Raw genomic sequence first — 19,591 nt, forward strand, 5'->3', positions numbered from 1 at the left:
TCTACTGTACCTCTATTAAATAGAGTCTATTTTAATGGAAAGAGATCCTTTTCACTCGCAGATTTCCCCTCGACTACAGAGAAAACCCACGAGACGCGACCTGGAGCGCCTGCATCCATGACCGGTGCCTGGGGTGGCCGCGGGAGGGCTGGAAAGGGGGAAGGCCCGCCCTCGCGCTGCTATTGGTCCGATTTCCTCGAAGCTCCGTCGAGGGGGCGGAGTTATAAAAAGCCCAACTTTCCCTGTCCAGAGATCGACACCCGCGCCGGGTCCCTTCAGCTGCTCCCTCAGCAGGAGGTCTCTCTTGTCCATCGTTAAGGTAACAGAAGCTCTCGCGCCGCCGCCTTGAGAAAACCGGGGCTATGGTTGGGATTTTGCAAATTATCTTGATTTTCAGGCATTAAAAAAAAAACCAGAGCGAGAGCGCCGTGGAATACGGTAGCACAATCCTGTTTCACGGCCCGATCCGCACGTTTATCTCAGAAGCGGTCATCATCATCTTAGAAATGCAGAGCTGGAAGAGACCCTATGGATCATCGAGCCCAGCCCTTGTCAAGGAGGGACGGTGGGGAGTCGAACATACGGTCTCGTTCTCTGCAACCAGATGCCTCGAACCAATGAGCTATCCAGCAATTCCACGTCTCTGCCTTCAGCAGAAATAATGAGCAATAATTAAGCTTTAAAAAAAAGAAATAAATAAAAAATAACTGATAGTAGGTGGTGCTTATTAAGGGAACGGTGCTGTAAATCGATGCAGCTGGGAGTAGGTGTCAGTAGGGTTTATTTCTGAGTAAGTAAGCGACTGCAAACTACTGTAGTGGCTGCGATCCTATGCACGTTTCCTCAAAGTAATCTGCCCAATGGGGAACTCAGTGGTGCTTGTTTCTGAGTAGACCTCTGTACTGGATTGTGCTGGTTAGCAGGCCAGTCTTCACAAAACAGCTAATTCTGAGTCTGGTGAACTACCATGAAGTCACTGAAATAAAGGAGGCTGGAGACTGCAGGGTATAAAGAAGGGAAATGTCTGCCCCCCTTCTTTGTGAACTTTGAAAAGTTGCTGTCTGCTTGGCAGTTTTGAGCTGGCCCTGTCATCAGTCTCATCGGGGTGGCTGCATCATGAGAGAGCAGCCCAATTCAGTTATTGTTTACTGGTGGTAGTGGGGGGACTTTTGGAAATTAGACCAACACAACTGGTCTGGCTTTACCTGTCCTGCACCTTTATTTGGGGGAAGTACCATTTGCTGTTTTGCCTCTGATGTCAAATGTTTTAGGTGGGTTCTGAGCAAATGTAAAGCTCTACATGTCAATAATAGGTTGTTTTGCCTTAAGGCATTGTAATAACTGAAGATAAGATAATAAATAGGCTTGAATCAGGTTGTCCACAGAGCTTGTACTAGTAGCTGAATCTTCTCCTGGAAAAAAACAACTCATTTCACTCCCTTCCAACAGCAGGTTAAAGAAATTTTCCCATATGTTGGCTTCGGAAGAGCTATCAAATGTGTAGTAGAACTTGGAAGAATTTGGAAGTAACTAGTTAAATAAGTTGGTACTTTTTTTACAGACAGTATGTTATAATGGCAGCTTAACCAGGGATGACATCACTCCTTTTGTGATGTAATTACCTTTATAGATAGTTGCAGGAATATGTCAGTACTAAATGATGGAGCAGGAATATCATATTTTTCAAGGGCTTGTCTTGTGCTATTTGTCAAGGTCTTTTGTGAGTCTTGATATAAAGATGAGGTAGACTGGAGGAGAGTGTTTGGTACCATAGGTCAATAGTTTGTGCCTTCAGATTTTTATGAGATATTTAAAACAATTTTAGTTAATTTTAGTAACTTCAAAAGTAACTAGTTACTGCCGAGAAATATAAATTATAGTTAATGCAGCAGTTAACTCGTAGAAAGGCAACTATAACTAATTACTTTTAGAATTACATTTTCAAGGCAACTTTCTCAGAATTACATTAATGAATCATTAACTTGTTTGGCAACAGAGGTTAAAATTTTACCTCCTGCAAGTTCACTGGAGATCACTGTGATACTTCCTGCAAGGCACATATATAATTTTAACATGTAATTTGAAGCTTGGTATATAATTTTAGGGGATGATGAATTATATGCTTCTAAGCAATTATTGAGTGAAATCCTTGAAATAAACTCTTTGGGCTCAGGACTATTGCATAATAGTCCTCTACCCAATCTGAAAGTGCCCCTAATACTTGGTTGCCAGCAGAAAGATCACCTGTAGCAATCCTGTGCACAGGTTTTTTTGACAGATAAACTTTTAAAAAATGCCTCCGAAGGCCTGGAAAGAAAAAAACAGAAAAATTGGGGGAAAACAAGTTTTTTTTTGGGGGGGGGAGGGTTTCTGGAAAAAAAATAAAAATATGGAATATGTTCTTTTACAATCATAAATAATATACTGTATCTATGACATGGCATTTAAAGTATATAACATGAAGACTTTAATGAAAGACTTCTGAGATGTTATGCACTTTAGTTCTCTTCGAGATGTAAAATTTCCCAAACTTTCAGTTTTTTTTCTGGAAAAAAAGTATGTTTCCCTTTTTTTTTTCCAGGCAGAAAATGGAATTTTTCAGGAATTTTACATCTCTACTATAGAATGGTATGATAATGGACAGCACAGGAGACTACAGAATGTAACATACTGGGAAAAATCCCCTCTGATTCAGTGGGCCTGCTCTAGTTGTGACTTACTATAGGATTTCAGTCACTGTAGAGCAAAGGAATAAAAAAAATCTAGATTTTTATTTCCCTAAATAATGGGATTTTATATATATAGCCATCCAGCATATAAACTCCCAACCTCTGGCTCCACTGCCAGATATCTAAAACACCAAGCTATCCATCCAGCTATAGCTTGGTGTTTTAGATATCTGGCAGTGGAGCCAGAGGTTGGGAGTTTGATTCCCCACTGTGCCACCCTGAGAGTACAGCCAGCCTGTGTAGCCTTGTGCAAGTTACATAGTCCCAGTGTCAGACAGGATGCTTAACTCCCCCTATGAGTCCTACAGAAATTCCACAGAAATACTGACTTAAAAAAAAAAACTCTTATGCCTCCCTAGCACTCCTGTACCATCATTCAATCTCCTTTTAACAAAAGAGTGGTATTTATAATTTAATATTAAACATGAACTCATCAAGTGCAATATTTTATGGGGTGTTTGGGATCATTGGCGATATACACAAAGGAAATATGTATTGAATACAGGCATTAATAAATGTTTTGCTTCTGTTTTAAGTACGCCAGGTCAGTTGAGAGATCCTAAAGTAGGCATTTCCTTTTATTCTGATGCTGCAATCAGGAGCATCTGGAGCAACAGAACAGGGGCAAGGGATGTAGCATTTCAGCTTCCAGAAACCCCAGGCTTCATGACTGGTAGTGATTCCGGGAGCTGCTCCAGAGTCCCTGGAGGCCTGAAGATTCTCCATTGCTGAGAAAAGGATTTCTCTTTGACACTGGCAGAGCAAGGGAAAAGGTGGATAAGATTTTCAGATCACAATATGGAGCGTTTTACCTTTGTAAATTTACCACTTTATGTGCTCCCTATTATAGGTTGTTTTTCCATTTTTTATTACTTTTAATGTGTCCTGTTTCAGATTTTAAAAATTACTTGAAAAATATGGAAGATGAATGGGAATTGTTTCTTTATTCTTTCTCTCTCAGTAACAAGATCCTTTCTAAAGGGAGGTTGGCCTACTGTATTTGGTTTCTTTGAGAACTTAGCTGGGAAAATGGCAGGTAAGATGTACTTTTCTTCCCCTTGTTGCCAAGACTAACATTATTTCTCAGTTATCAAGGTTTAATCACTGAGGGTCTGGTTCAGATAGGCCCCCAATAAGATCATGGCCAGCTGCACACTGTGTGTAGGCATCCTTCAGTCTCGAGAGACTATGGTATCGTGCTCTGTATGGAGGTCTTGGAACAGTGTCTCGTGTGGCTGAGAAGGCCAATTTGAGAGTGACAATCTCTTCCACATTGAAGACAAATACAATCTGTCCCCTGTCCAGTTCCCTGGTTTTGCTTGTTTCGGGACTGCCTCTTTTTCTCGGCCTGCTGTACAAGTGTCTCTTCAAATTGGGAGAGGCCATGATGCACCGCCTGCCTCCAGGCTGAACGCTCAGACGTCAAGGTTTCCCATCTGTTGAGGTCCATTCCTAAGGCCTTCAGATCCTGTTTGCAGATGCCCTTGTAATGCAGCTGTGGTCTCCCTCGGGGGCGGCTTCCCTGCACTAATTCTCCATACAGGAGATCTTTTGGAATCCGACCATCAGCCATTCTCATGATGTGCCCAAGCCAACGCAGATGGCGCTGTTTCAATAATGTACACATGCTGAAAATTCCAGCTCGTTCTAGGACTACTCTGTTTGGAATTTTGTCGGAGACAACGCATATGGAACGTGTTCAGCTTCCTCTCCTGCTGTGCACAAAGGGTCCAGGACTCGCTGCAGTATAGGAGTGTGCTCAGGACACAGGCTCTATAGACCTGGATTTTGGTATATGCCGTCAACTTCTTATTAAGCCATACTCTCTTTGTGAGTCTAGAGAACATGGTAGCTGCTTTCCCAATGCGTTTATCCAGCTCGACATCTAGGGAGAGAGTGTCAGAGATTGTTGAGCCAAGGTACACAAATTCATGAACAACCTCCAATTCTTGCATGGAGATAGTAATAGAGGGAGGTGAGTCCACGCCCTGGCACATGACTTGTGTTTTCTTCAGGCTGATAGTTAGTCCAAAGTCTTAGCAGGCCTTGCTAAAACGATTTATGAACTGAGATGAGTACATTTATTGCTCTTGATAGAGGGCCAAAATTGTACAGTACATTAGTTAGAGCAGTGCACTGCAGCTGGGGAGACCTTGGGGGGAATGTCAAATCCCTGCTCACTGGGTGACCTTTAAAAAGCTGCTGTCTCTCAGCTTAGAGTTCTTGACTGAAGCTACAGGTTTGCAATAATCTGGAGGAGAGATATTCACAGGAGCGTGTTCAGTTGCAACATATGACACATTTGCAATGCTTTTTTTTCTCTGTTGCATTCCATTGTAGCTGGATGTGTATGCAACTGCTGCTGTGGGCATGTTGGGGGCTGCATGTAACATCACACGATGGCAACTTATGCCCCCTCCCCAGAACCACAGCCATCCAAAACTATGGAGTATCTGAATAATCCAGAGCAGAAACAAACAGACTGGGCTCCATTTTAAACTACAGTTCTGTGATACAATAGAAGTCCCCGTGGATTCAATCTAGTTTTTACTGAAAGTATAGGTGTGGCCCTTGTGAAGATGTTTTGTTTGTTTTTCAATTTCAGGGAAAAAAGTGCTAATTGTCTATGCACACCAAGAGCCTAAGTCTCTGAATGGATCTTTAAAAGCCATTGCAGTGGAAGAACTGAGTAAACAGGGTTGCAATGTTGTCGTTTCTGATCTATATGAAATGCAGTTTGAGCCAAGAACAACTAGGAAGGACATTGTTGGTAAGTATGGAGTATGTTGTTAAGAGCAGAGCATGGAAAGTTACTTTTAAAAAGCAAATTGTTTCTGTAACTCTTTATGGTGTAAAATTGTGATTCCTTTTTGTTACTCATTGCAATGTTAAAATTCATCTGTTTGTTCATTGCATGGCTTGATACTTTTAATTTTAAAGATAAGAGGGAACAGAGTGGCCTAAAAAGCTTTGAAAATTCGACTCTGTATGCTTTCAAAAATTCAATTAAAAGATAACTAGAAATATGCTTAGAAAGTGTTACTCGTTATACACAAGTATATATATTTCTTTTTTGCTATGGTAATTTAAAGGTGAACATATATTATTATAACACATTAACCCATTAGTAATGTCTTAAAAAGGAAGTAGTTTCTAGTCCAAACACAGTCTTGAAAACTGAGTTCTTTCATGCCCCATTCTTTCCTCTAAAGAACTTAAGGAGAGTGGCTGTTAAACCAGATTAGCACCAAAAGGTAAACCAGTACCACATTGATTGAAATTGTGAAAAGTAATAATGTTGAGAAAAAATTAAAAACAAAAAAGGTATTGAAGATAGTAGTAATAAATTTTGAAGCATATCTAAAGAAACACAACCTGCCAAATATCTCACAGAGCTGTCAGCTGAGATAACACTGTCCACAGCTTTATTTGGCTCCATCTGCACTGGAAAAACTGTAACCCCAGAGCTATGGCAAAAAAAGAGAGAGTGGGTCAGCTCAAAAAAAAAAGGAGCAAGATGGATCACTAAGTCAAAACACATGTGGATACGCAAATGGTGTTTGGTATTATAGAATTAAGCCCTATTAAAGAGGTAATCTGTTTGCTGGGAGACACTTAAGAGGAGATGGTGAGGACTTGATGCACCTTCTGAAGCCCCAGGCTTTTGTCCTCTATAAAGAAGTCTGAGACATACAAGACAAGAGGAAGAAGGCAGCATCCTCAATCTCTCCAGTAGCAGGTCCGTTTATACAAGAATAGACCTTATTCAGCTAACAGCATGAGTTACGAATAAGTACAGGCTAGATTAGCTAGACTTTCTTATGTTTCTAAGTGTGTACCTTCTTTGAAAAGATCCAGGATTGATTTTGTAACACGTTGTGATTTGATCCATTTTATCAAGACATTTTTGAGTAACATTTTATGTTTCTGAATTTTGTGTAATCATTGTACCTTTTTCCTGATTGTTTTTCTTTCTTAACAAGATACATAAAATCTTTTCCAGGATTTGGGTGGATTCTTGTGTATAGAGGAAATCTGGGTAGTTACAGCTGTTGTCTGAACCACTCTACAAAGCTATTGGGGGCTTGAAGTAAGAAGATGTGATTGTGGCAGTGAGAAATGAGTGCATGTGGCACAGATGTGTAGCGCTTCCCAAAAGGCACAACCACAGGGAAGGGTTGAGTGCCAGGAAATGGAGGGGAAATGGTCCAGGGGGGCTTGATAGGTGCCTTCCTTGAGTTTCCCCACCTCACAGTGGAAAGAGCTGGGAAGCAGAGACTGTAGGAGGAAAAGGACCAGGGCAACTACAGCTGGTATCATCACAGGAACACGAGCAAGCCAATGAACACATGGTATGACAAGACGGCTACCCCTATATAGATCTCTGTTTAGAAACTGGAAGTACTTGACAAGTTTCCCTGCAATGCTTCTTAAAGGAAGATTGTGTACCTTGTTTCTCCCATAGGTAATCTATACAATCCAGAAGAATTCAATTATGGAGTTGAGGCGTGGGAAGCCTGGAAAAATGGGCATCTATCTGAAGATTTGATTGAGGAGCAGAAGAAAGTGAAAGAAGCTGACTTGTTGATTTTCCAGGTCATTATTTTTTTCAAAAGGGCTCTTGTGAGAGCGTTTATCTTTTATTGTAGATCACAGATGGAGAATGTGTGACCCTCAATACTGTAAGACCACAACTAACTCCCATTATTCCTCACCATTCCCTATGCCCATTGAAGTTGAGAGGAAGTGGGAGCCTGACGCAACATTTGGAGGGCTGTACTTGAGTCTGTGCCATCATTTGATGGGACAATCTAGCAAGGAACTTTCCATCCTACCTGCACAATGGAAGTTGCCCTCAGCCAGCACTGGGACGCCTTTCCTGAGGCAAAAAATGGTTGGTCAGATTGGGCTGTATGAGTTTGACAAAAGAAGTATGTTTCTGTAAGATGGGAATAGAGCTGAGAAAAATGAACCTGAGAATATACAGATAAAAGGGCTTGACTGTTTCACAAGGTACTTATAAACATCTAACGCTGTCCAAGCACCACCTCCAACAGCTTTAGACGAGAATTCTATTCAAAAAATTGTAGCTATAACCGTTGTTGACCTCAGTCTAGGATATTTTATAAAGGGCAAGTGGAGCAGCAGCAGGAGGACACAGGAGGGGCATTTTACCTTGCTTTTTTCGACAGGAGAAAAGCAAACAAAAATCCCCCTTGTTGCCCCCTCCAGTCTCCTCCTCTTTGACAGTGGGCTGGCTGGTAGGGACCAAACAGGGTCACTTCAGCTCCATACGCCATTTGAGTGTGAAGATTGCACCAAATGGCATGCTGGACCTCCTGACGACCCTGTTTAGCCCACTCAATCCTGTCTCAAAATGGGTATGTAGACAAATCCTGGGCCAATCTCTGTACTACTCCTGAAAGCAGATTAGCAAGAAGGTACAATGGTTCCTGAGGCAAACCCTGCAAAGGTAGGTCCAGCTCTTAATGGTACGGAATCGCTCTTAATTCCTTAAAACCAACAGGCTTCTTCCTTTTCTTTTTCTTTAGTTTCCTTTATACTGGTTCAGCATGCCAGCAATCATGAAAGGCTGGATGGACAGAGTTTTTGTCCAAGGATTTGCTCACGATTTCCCAAAATGTTATGATTCTGGTTTGCTCAAGGTATGTGGACAGTAAAATCTTGTTATGTATAATTAATTATAAGAATACTCTTGCTAGCCTGTGAATAATCTTAGATTGCTGTATCAAAATCAAGGTTTTGTTTGAACTAGGATTATAAAATGATGTTTTTTTCTTCTTTGCTTTATTCCAGAACAAACTAGCCTTGCTTTCATTTACTACTGGAGGAGATAAAGGAATGTATTCAGATGGAGGAGTTAGTGGTGATATCCGTTATCTCTTGTGGCCCATGCAGGTAAACCTGAGTATCTGTGCACCATACCTGTCACAGGAGATCCTCTTGGCTTAAAGCTGAGGGCTTGGGCACTTGGTCACCAGGGTGAGAGTTTGATCACCAGGCCTCAGGCCAGGGAGCACTGGTAGTCCTGCCATTAACTTCCTCCTGCCTCCGCCTTCTGGCCCTGTTGGCCTCTTTCTCCAACCTCTGTTGCCACACCCATTTCTCAGTCATCTACGTGTATAGGTAAAGGTAAAGGTTCCCCTTGACATTTTTAGTCCAGTCATGTCTGACCCTAGGGGGCAGTGCTCATCCCGTTTTTGAAGCCATAGAGCCAGCGCTTGTCCGAAGACAAGTTTCCATCGTCACGTGGCCAGGGTGACTAGGGAACGCCGTTTTACCTTCCCACCGTGATAGTACCTATTTATCTACTGGCATTTACATGCTTTCGAACTGCTAGGTTGGTGAGGAGCTGGGACAAAGCGATGGGAGCTCACTCCGTTGCGTGGATTTGATCTTACAACTGCTGGTCTTCTGACCCTGCAACAGAGGCTTCTGCAGTTTAGCCCACAGCGCCACCACGTCCCTATCTACATGTATAAGGCAAGGCCAAAAGTTTATGGGGAGGAGTGGCTTGTGACAGACAACTTTTTTTTGGCAACTTCTCTCCATAATGCCTTGATCCCAAGAAGCCAGAGCTTTATGCATGTAGTCAGTGGAGCAGGAGGCATGCTAGGGAGGAATGGCTGAGAGAAAAGGTCACCAATGCCATCCGCCCCTTGTTTTTGTCGATGTTGGTGGTGTGAATGTGATATCATGGCACTGAAGAGGTGGGGGGGCAAATGAGGCTTCTCTTCCACCATTAGATGAGTCAGGGAGGGGCTTCTGCCAGCGCAGTTGGTTGCTAATCGTGGATTAGTGCTCTCCCAAAGCATTTTGTCACCCAAGTCAAAAGACTAGATTTTGTTCTGTCTGTTCCACATGCTGAAGGTGAGTGGACTGGCAGCTGAACCTTACTAGCAACAAGATAAAGTTCACCACACGTGAAGGCAGCAGGTTTGTTTAGAAGATACAGCCTGAAAAGTTGTGTCTAAACATATGTGCAGCAGCTATATTGAATTCTCCTGTATAGTGCAATATTAATGTGTTGTGCGATAGGGAATTGAATGTGAAGGACGTGAATGAGAGGGATGTGTTTTATGTGTAATGTGCTGTTTCTTATGTTATGGATGCTATGTTCTTGTGTGTTTTATCATGTGTACTGGAGATGGCATTTAATTTCATTGTACGGAAGTACAATGACATAAATTCATTCATATGTATGTATTTATTTGTCCTTTAAGAGAAGGGATAAGCCAGCAGGTTGTGCAGAATCAAGCAGGACACTGTCATTGCTGACCCCCAACACCTGCCAGCTGGGGTAGTTGTCCATGAAGAAGAATGTGGATGGCCATTATGTGGCAGAGGAAATAGCTTGCCTGTTCTGGTTGGAAAAATCTGAGAATGCATTTGTGGCAATTGGCCCTGTCACTCCTGCCACTCACACTCAAGAGCTTATTTGCATGAGCCTATGAGAGAGCTGGAGAGCCGGAGCTGATGGATGTATGAGGCTTGGCTGAAGGAGAAGCAGACAGATAGGGATCAGAGACGAATCAGATAGGAGTAATAGCAGTGAGATAGGGATGAGTTAGGAACTGGTTAGGGGAGATAAAAAGAACTGGCTAGAAAGAGATAGGTTGGTGGTGTGTTTATGAAGCTGTAAACAAAGAGCAACAAAGTAATGAGGGAACTGATAAGCTAAGATCAATGAACTTTGATTACCTGAAAGATTTCTAATATTGTTTGAAATACAGTACTGTTTCACTTCAATAAATATGCTTTGGTTGTTCACAAGACAAGTGTCCAATCATATGTTAATGGCATTGTGGATTCAGATAATCCACTGGTGGCAGCAAAAAGGAAATTTAATTATTTATTCATTCGATTTATACTCCGCCCCCCTAGACAGTGTCTACTCGGGGCGGCTTACAAAATCATAAAATAACATTAAATAACAATAAAAACATCATAATCATAATAAAAACACACTCAGAATCATAAAGCATTTAAACAATAATATAGTATGATCAAGATGGGAAATGAAGAACAGAAAGACAGAATTCAAGAGTTGACAGGCGGGAAGGCCTGCCTAAAGAGCCAAGTTTTTAAATGGCTCTTAAAAACACAGGAATGCACCTGTGGGCCTTTGTGAGGGAATAAACAAGGGACACGGGGTTTGCGACAACATTTATACCCTCCCTACAGTAGCAGAGATACCACTGGTTTGTGGTCCCCCCACGCCAGTCTCAACAACATATATAACTGCTGTTCATGGGGCTCAAGCAGATCACATGGTTGGGATTCATATGCAAAGTAGGCCATCCCCCCCCCCCCCTTATCATGTCAGGAACAGTTGCATAATAATTTCCTGGGAGTAGCCACTCTGGGTAAGGGTTTTGGAGCATGTGACTTCAGACCTTATTGTTAATGTGTCATCAGTTCTGGCTTCCAGTTTGTTTCTAGGGTGCAATTCAAAGTGCTGGTTAGAACTTTTGTATATGGTTTTGACAAGATAAACAAAGAATCCCTCACTTGTTGCATTTATATATGGAGGCTCTGCTCTTGGTCTTGTCACATTCTAAAATGCAGTTATTTGGGATGTGGAAACATTCTTCTCAGTTACGGCACCTAGACTGTGCTCAGTTTGTCCACCTCCCTGAGCTCCTGCCAAACTCTGAAGATTTCTGGGTTGTCCAACCTTCTCTTTGGTTAAGATTCTTTTCTCTTCCCATTGACTGATGGGATTTTAGGCTGCATCTCTTATCGTGGAGCAGAACCTATCTAGGATGTATGTTCCCCTGAACTCAGTGGATGCTTTTTCTAAGCAGGAATGAATGTGATTGCAGTCATCACATCAGGAAGAATGGCCTTGGAACCCACCACTTCATCCAAAGCTCTGTTTGTTCAAAGAGTGGCATAGTTCATAGATGTGGAAGGGGAAAGTGTTGGATTAAGATTCTGCATTTCTGAAGCCTTCCCTAACACATCCCCGGGGTACTCCTGACATTCCCTATTTTAGCCTCTGCTGCTTTCCCCTGCCCCACTGGATAAATTTCTAGAAATGGAGATTTCTTTCTCCTTCCATTGGTTGAGGAGCTATTCCTACACCATTCTACAACCCCAAGCTGGCTGCCTGGGTTGTATGGGATTGTTCTTTTTCTGTGCTCTGCTTGCAAAATATGTTTGCTGGCTTCGTTTTCATTAGATTTTTCATCCTGTGTTTACGGGAGCTGCACAAAGAGATCATTATTAGCCCTAAAAGCAAAGTATAATTACACACAGAGAAAGTATTCCTGAAGAGTATGACAACATACAGTGGACCCTTGACTTACAGACGGCTTGGCTTACAGACTTTTTGAATTACAGACTTCTCTGGCCGCAAAATTTAGGTTTGACTTGCAGACTGAGATTTGACTTACAGACCAGAAAAAAACCAAAATGGAACAAAAACGGCCTGTTACGGGATTAATCGGTTTTCAATGCACTGTAGGTCAATGGAGACTTGACTTACAGACTTTTTGACCTGAGAACCGCCTTCCAATACGGATGAAGTTCTCAAGTCAAGACCCCACTGTAATCCTTCATGGATTGGAAGTTGTAACTTTCATGCCTAAGACTTATCATGTGCATAACTATATGCATTTATGAGAAAACAGGACATGTCATTGGTCCTACAAAAAGCTTGCCACAACTTGCTTCATCTTTATGCTGGTTTTTAATACCAACAGTGATCTATTAGTCAACTATTTCTCTCCCTCCCTCCCTCTCTCTCTGTTTTTCTTTTGAGTCCAGCATGGAATGCTACACTTCTGTGGCTTCAGCATCCTCGCCCCTCAGATCTGCTTTGCACCAGAGTATGCAGCGCAAGAGGAAAGAAGACAGATGTTGACTTCCTGGCAGCAGAGGCTGAAGACAATCTGGGAAGAGGAACCCATCAACTGCACCCCCGAGTGGTACTATAAGTGATGGGCAAGAAGAAATGTCAGAGATTCAGATTCCCCTTCCTCTCCTCCTTTGGTGGGAGGCCTTTTGTTCACTGCCATTATTTCTCTTTCCCTCATCACTAAACACTTTCCCTTTGCTATGTGGAGATAATGAGTAAAAGGGTGTGGAATCAGATGCCTTCTCTGTCTAAGTGCCTGTTGCAAACCCATTTCCCTCACTTCAAGGCTAATCAGGCAGCAGAAAATTGATTACTTGGCAATACTGGAGAAAAATACAGTCTTGGTTTTGCAGCACACAGGACGGCATGGTGCCTCGGTGTCGTTGTCCAAATCGGCAGCTAAGGTGCCAGCTCAGGGACCAGAAGACATTTTAGTCGCTATGTCCTTATTTTGCCTCCACTTTTGGGCTTCATGGTTCCCTGTGAGTTACTGGCACAGAAACAGAGGCCACGCCTGTTGTGTTGTAGAAGCCAGAACTGCTAGTTTTCCTAATTCCTCGTAACTGATTATAGTTCAGCTCAACTTATGTTACTACACTGCATAAATACTTTGTGTGCTGTGGGTATACTGTGGTGCCATGACAGAAAATAGATCACCCTGATCTTCTGTATCAAGACACTTTGGAAAAGTGGGTGCCAGGGACCATGCCATATATTAGTCACTAACTAGTATTTATAGCACTGTCTAGTGGCTGGTTCTGGTAATGCATGTGAATTTTTTTTCTAGACTGTTTTTCTTTTACTATAGTGGTGCCTCACATTACGACATTAATTCATTCCAATGAAATAGCTGTAGAACGTAAACATCGTTATGCGAAAATAAAAACCCCATTGAAATGCATTGAAACCCCTTCAATGCATTCCAATGGGCTGGAAACTCACCGTCAAGCAAAGATCCTCCATACGGCGGCCATTTTCGGTGGCTGTCTTGAGAGGAATCCGTCCCAGAAAACAGCGGGGAGCCATTTTATTTACCCAGCGGTCATTTTGAAACCGCCAATCAGCTATTGGAAAAAGTCGTTTTGCGAAGAATCGGTTCCCGAAGCGGGGAACTGATCATCGCAAAGCGAAAAAAACCCATTCAGACCATCGTTTTGCGATCGCAATTGCGATCACAAAAAGATCATCGTAATGCAGTTTTGTCGTAATGCAGGGCAATCGTAAAGCGAGGCACCACTGTATTTTCAGACCATGAATAAGTGAATCAGTGCAGGTTGATCCTGTGGATAAGGAGGCCCTACTGCACATAGTTTTTTTCCCCCTTCAGTGACCTATACAGTGCTTCCTAAGTTCCAATATTAAACTTGGTTGCCAATGTAGAAAATCCAGAGCTAAAGCATCCCTGATAAGTGACCATCTAACCTCTGCTTAAAAATCTCCAGTCAAGGAATCTGGGGCAGTCAATTCCGTTGCTAAATGGATCTCACTGTAAGGATTTCTTCATAATGTTTTGCCAAAATCTCCTTTTCTATAAGTTGAATCTCCCACTTTTGGCCCTATCTCCTTGAGTTGTAAGAAACAAGCCTGCTCCATCTTCCATAGTACAGCCCTTCAAATATTTTAAGATAGCTATCATGTTGTCTCTCAGGCTAAACATACCAAGTTCCCTCAACCTTTCCTCATAGGGCTTGCTTTTCAAATCTTATATCATTCTGGTTGCCCTTCTGTGGACATGTCCCAGCTTCCCAATATCCTCCTTAAACTGTGGTCCCCAGAACTGGACACAACACTCTAGGTGAGGTCTGACCAAAGCAGAATAGAGTGGTACTATTGCTTCCCTTGATCTGGACATAACACTTATGTCGATACACTTTTTTGGCTGCTGTTGGATTATGTTCAGCTTGTGATCTACTAAGACTCCTAAATCCTTTCCACATGTACCATTTCTAAGCCAGCTTCCAACCAACTTATATTTATGCATCTGATTCTCCTGCCCAAGTGCACTGCTTTATATTTTTGCCCGTTGAAACTCATTTTGTTTGTACTGGCCAAGTTCTCCCTAATCCATTAAGGTTGCTTTGAAAACTGTGTCTCCTGATGGATGAGCTATCCCTCCAAGTTTGGTGTCATTTGCAAATTGAATGAGCCTCCACTCTAAACTCATCCGTGCCATTCATAAAAATAATGAACAACACTGGGACTCGGAGAGAATCCTGTGGCACCCTACTTATCACTCTCCTTGAGAATAATGAGAAGCCGTTAGTTAAAGGCAAATGCCTGCTTCAGAAATGGCAAATACAAATAGTCTGGTTTTCTTTTTCCTTTTTTCATTTCAGTACTTGAAATTGCAAGCTGTATAACATCTTGCGGCTGGTAATAAAATGGAACAGATTGTTATCTTTTTTGGCACATTCCAAATTAATATATTTCTTGCTTTAAGGGCCATAGCAGAACCTGCAACCTGACACGCTTATTAGCATATTCTACGCCATCATGTGCATTCTATATTAAGGGTGCCAGGACATGGTCTGGAGGCAGATGACACTGCAGCCTTTCCAAAGCAAAGCAGATTGGTGCCTGGATATTGAGAGTGCTTCCAAACAAACAAAATGGGCGGGGTAGAAGTCCAATAAAATAAAATAAATAAAATATTTCCATGCAATTTATTAAGAAAATACAGAGCTGGCAACTCATGTATTGGAATCAGCTGACCATATTCCATTGCCAGCAGCTGATAAGGCTGATTTCCTTCAAGCAGAGATTTCCCAGTGTTGTTTAGTTAAGTCATGTCCGACTCTTCATGACCCCATGGACCAGAGCATGCCAGGCCCTCCTGTCTTCCACTGCCTCCCGGAGTTTGGTCAAATTCATGTTGGTAGCTTTCCCAGTGTAGGGCTATGAAAATCAGCACCAAGGTATCCTCAGTGTTGATCTTTTTTTCAGGTAGGGGTGTTTTCCAGCCCTCCATGGATGAATCTGGGATCATCTGCATATCAAACACAACCTCTGTTGACAAACTACAGTACTGTTGTTCCCCATCCATTGGAACCACAGTGCCTGAACTTAACTGTTCTAAGGAGCTGTGGGTGTGGGCAGGAAGAGTGGCAGCTCTGCTGTAAATGAGGACCTTCTGTATTATGTGTTTATTAATTGGAAGAAGAGGTGTCAGTACTACTGTCCATTGATTTATAGTGCATCTGTGCAAAATAGACACTGCACTGGCAGAAATCCAGACTACCAAAGGGGAAGGGCATGGCTTAGTCTTATCGGGCAGCATCTTGTTGGCCATTGGCAGCAGCTGTTCAGATAGAGATTGCAGACCCCATGTCAACAAGGTTTCTGCTTGCATAAGGCAGTACTGAGGCTAAATTATCATTCTGCGTGTGCAGTGACCGAACAGGATTCTGCCCATTGATTACAAGAACGATGCATTTCTCCCCAAAGACACATAACATATTTGCTCATAAGATCTCAGCCATAACTGAGAGCACAGTTTGCTGTCCTCTGAACATGCCGGCCAAAGAGACTGGCGAAACGTTAGGAAGAACCACTTTCAGAACACGGCCAAGAAGCCCGAAAAACCCACAACAACCATAACTGAGATCATTTATTGCAACCTAACTTTGTGCTTTCAGCAAACTGAATGGGCGTTTCTCCAGTCTTTGCATGGAAGTGAGTTCTTTCTGCCACTTGCCATTTTTGTTATTTATCAGTATAAGGCAGGTTTTTATTCTAGGTTCCAGCTTTAGCTGGAATTGTAAACATGCTATGCAGGCCATGCATTGTATGCAGATATAAAAGAGCTGAAACATGTGAGATCCTTATTTTCTCTTGTTTGATTTGTGGTTATGTTTTTAAGGGTCCCCTCCCTGCTTTATATAATTCACTCCATGACTTCTATGTTCTAGCACACATATCCCAGCATGTTATTGCTTTTTAAAGAGAAGATCTGCCCCCTTTTGTCCTCCCAAGTAATTTGAACTTCAGTTTCCAGAATCCCAGTGAGGACAGACAATGTTTAGGCATTCTGGGAGTTGAAGTCCAAAATGTCTGGAGGGCCAACCACTGAGAACCTCCTAGCCAACAAGCCAAACCTACTTTTCTCAGTCTCTGGAGTAAGCTGCACAAAAATATCAATAAATTGTATAACACTTCTAATACTAATATTTTTTTTTAATAGCATGAACTTTACTGGGCACCTGAAACTCTTCCTCAGATGCATTAAGGGTGGCTTTGCATTAGAGATGGGAATGAATATAAAAACGGATCAGTTTTTCTGACGGATATAGCCGATATATCATATATTCATCAATCTGTATTTATAAAATTTTAAATCAGGACGAATATAGCTTGACGAATTTTTCCTCGGCTTTATTCGTCAATCTGTTCATATTCGCCTATATTTATTACCCCTTTTGGGGGCCTCTCTGAGCTTGCTGGTGCCAATTCGAAGTTCTGGCCAATCAGGACAGAAATCCTGGATTGGCATGTCCAGCAGCCAATCGCGCTGCTGAAAGGTGTATCTACTTTTACAGACGCTTCATATAAGCTTTTCCTGTCTGGCCATTCCGCATTTCTGTTCATGCTCTCTGGAGGGAGAACAGTTGCTGCTCGCTGGTTTGCTGGTGCTCTTGCGGTTTTGCTTTTGCAGCAGCAAAGCAAAGACTTATATTTTTCTTTTTCATCATGATTCATCATCAGCTTTACTGGGAATTTGGGGAGGGATTTCCTGTCTGCCTGGGCTGCATTAGTGCTCCAAAGTCCACTTGGGCTTCATTCCAGTTTCCTACTACCTCAGGTAGGCAGAACCTGGAACAAACTATGGGAGTTCTGCTCACCCTGTTGCATGGATTTGATCTTCCACTAGAGAAGCCCAGCAGCCTCGTGGATTAACCACCATTATATTAGTAGCACCCCAACCCGACCTGACCTGACCTGTCCAGGCATGGAAGCGTCAACCAGGATGGTCCCAGCGCTTCCCAAAGCCTGTCCAGGCATTGCCCCATTTGAAAGAGAAGAGAAAGTAAAAAAGGATCAGGTTTGAAGAATGTAAGACAGTATTTTCTGTGCCTTTCTTCTGTGATGTGCCTCAAGAAAAGACGGCTACTTTCCTCTACTAGGAGGCACTGGGGTGGGGGGGAGGGAAGGAGGGCCTTCCAAGGCCATCCAGCACAACCAATTGCCTCTCTTACCAAAACAAGCTGGCCAGAACTGAAGTGACAAAAACTGCTCCGCGGAAATTAAACAATGATAAAGCAACGTAATCTTAGGACTTACCACGAGATGTCACTCTTGTGAAAGGGATGGGAGGAGACATAGCAGCCCAGGCTCTCAGCCAGATGGACATCACAGGAGACAAAGGGGGAGACCAGCGTGCTTTACTGTCTTTGCAATCAGGAATGTCTGCAGGAATTTTTCTGAGGAGGGGACCTTAATTTAAATAATTTGGGAGATAATATGCACCACTGCAGTACAGTACAGCATTCCCCCCCCTCTCCATTTCCCCCTGGCAACAAAAGTGAGTACACCCCTAAGTGACAATGTCCAAATTGGGCCCAAGTAGCCATTTTCCCTCCCTGGTGTCATGATACACGTCAGTGGCACAAATCTCAAGTGTGAAAGGGGAGCAGGCGTTATTGCTCTCACTCTCTCAGACTGGTCATTAGAAGTTCCACATGACACCTCATGGTAATGAACTATCTGAGGATCTGAAAAAATGAAATGTTTCTCTACATAAAGATGGCCTAAGCTATAAGAAGATTGCCCAAACCCTGAAACTGAGCCGCAGCACGGTGGCCAAGTCCATACAGTGGTTTAACAGGACAGGTTCCACTCAGAACAGGCCTTGCCATGGTTGACCCAAGAAGCTGAGTGCCCGTGCTCAGCGTCATATCCAGAGGTTGGCTTTGGGAAACAGACATATGAGTACTACCAGCATTGCTGCAGAGGTTGAAGGGGTAGGTCAGCCTGTCAATGCTCAGACCATATGCTGCACACTGCATCAAATTGGTCTCCAGGGCTGTCATCCCAGAAGGTGTCACAAGCCTCATGTATCCTCTTCTAAAGATGACGCACAAGAAAACCCACATACGGTTTGCTGCAGACAAGCAGACAAAGGACATGGATTTCTGGAACCATGTCCTGTTGTCCGGTGAAACCAAGATAAACTTATTTGATTCAGATGGTGCGAAGTGTGTGTGGCGGCAACCAGGTGAGGAGTACAAAGACAAGTGTGTCGTGCCTACAGTCAAGCATGGTGGTGGGAGTGTCATGGTCTGGGGCTGCAAGAGTGGTGCTGGCACTGGGGAGCTACAGATCATTGAGGGAACCATTAATGCCAACATGTACTGTGATGTACTGAAGCAGAGCTTGATCCCCTCCCTTCAGAGACTTGGGCTGCAGGGCAGTATTCCAACATGACACCAAACACACCTCCAAAATGACCACTGCCTTGCCAAAGAAGCTGAGGGTAAAGGTGATGGACTGGCCAAGCCAGTCCGCAGCCCCAAAAAGGTCGGGGACCGCTGCTCTAAACTTTACAGTACCTTTCCATGTTGTTTTTGTATAGATATTTTTTTGAGAAATGTAGTACATAGTGTGAAGCTTTAAATAATTAAGTAGCTTCACAGTGAACTATAAAAAGACCAGCAGAGGCGGGACCAGAAGAAGGAAAGAAAAAAGAGGGGCTGTGTGCTAAAATGTGGCTTGCATAGTATGAAAAGTGAACTCCCGAAGCAACCTGTAGCCCCTGCGTGAACACTGATTGCGATTTCAAATGTAATAGAGGCTGTGAATCAAATTGCAGCTAAGTCTAGTCACACTTTAAGTTGCAATACACAAAAGATATTTCTGCCCCGGCCCCCTGCAAAAACTCTTTGAGTTTTGTCTTTCTGATGCATGGTCCCTAGCACTGAACACACCCCCTCCAACTCACTCCTTGCTTTGTCCACTCCTGACATTTCTAAGGTCCACCTCTTAC

General features: G+C 42.9%; 1 protein-coding gene across 1 annotated transcript; it reads left to right on the top strand.

Moving 5' to 3' along the window:
• The first annotated feature begins 223 nt into the window (after positions 1–223).
• NQO2 (N-ribosyldihydronicotinamide:quinone dehydrogenase 2) lies at positions 224–12,846 on the top strand. Its single transcript, XM_020789791.3, has 7 exons — positions 224–319; positions 3,691–3,765; positions 5,335–5,499; positions 7,195–7,325; positions 8,282–8,395; positions 8,547–8,648; positions 12,522–12,846. Exons 2-7 carry the CDS (start codon positions 3,759–3,761, stop codon positions 12,693–12,695), a joined length of 693 nt encoding a protein of 230 aa, XP_020645450.3. The 5' UTR covers positions 224–319; positions 3,691–3,758; the 3' UTR covers positions 12,696–12,846.
• The last annotated feature ends 6,745 nt before the right edge of the window (positions 12,847–19,591 follow it).

Source organism: Pogona vitticeps, chromosome 4, assembly GCF_051106095.1.
Source record: "Pogona vitticeps strain Pit_001003342236 chromosome 4, PviZW2.1, whole genome shotgun sequence".
NCBI lineage: Eukaryota > Metazoa > Chordata > Lepidosauria > Squamata > Agamidae > Pogona > Pogona vitticeps.

Bases quoted from the DNA above. Each gene is read 5' to 3' on its own strand.
- NQO2 (XM_020789791.3), top strand. The intron at 5,500-7,194 runs GTAAGTATGGAG...TTTCTCCCATAG, and splicing joins AACTAGGAAGGACATTGTTG to GTAATCTATACAATCCAGAA. The intron at 7,326-8,281 runs GTCATTATTTTT...CTTTTTCTTTAG, and splicing joins CTGACTTGTTGATTTTCCAG to TTTCCTTTATACTGGTTCAG.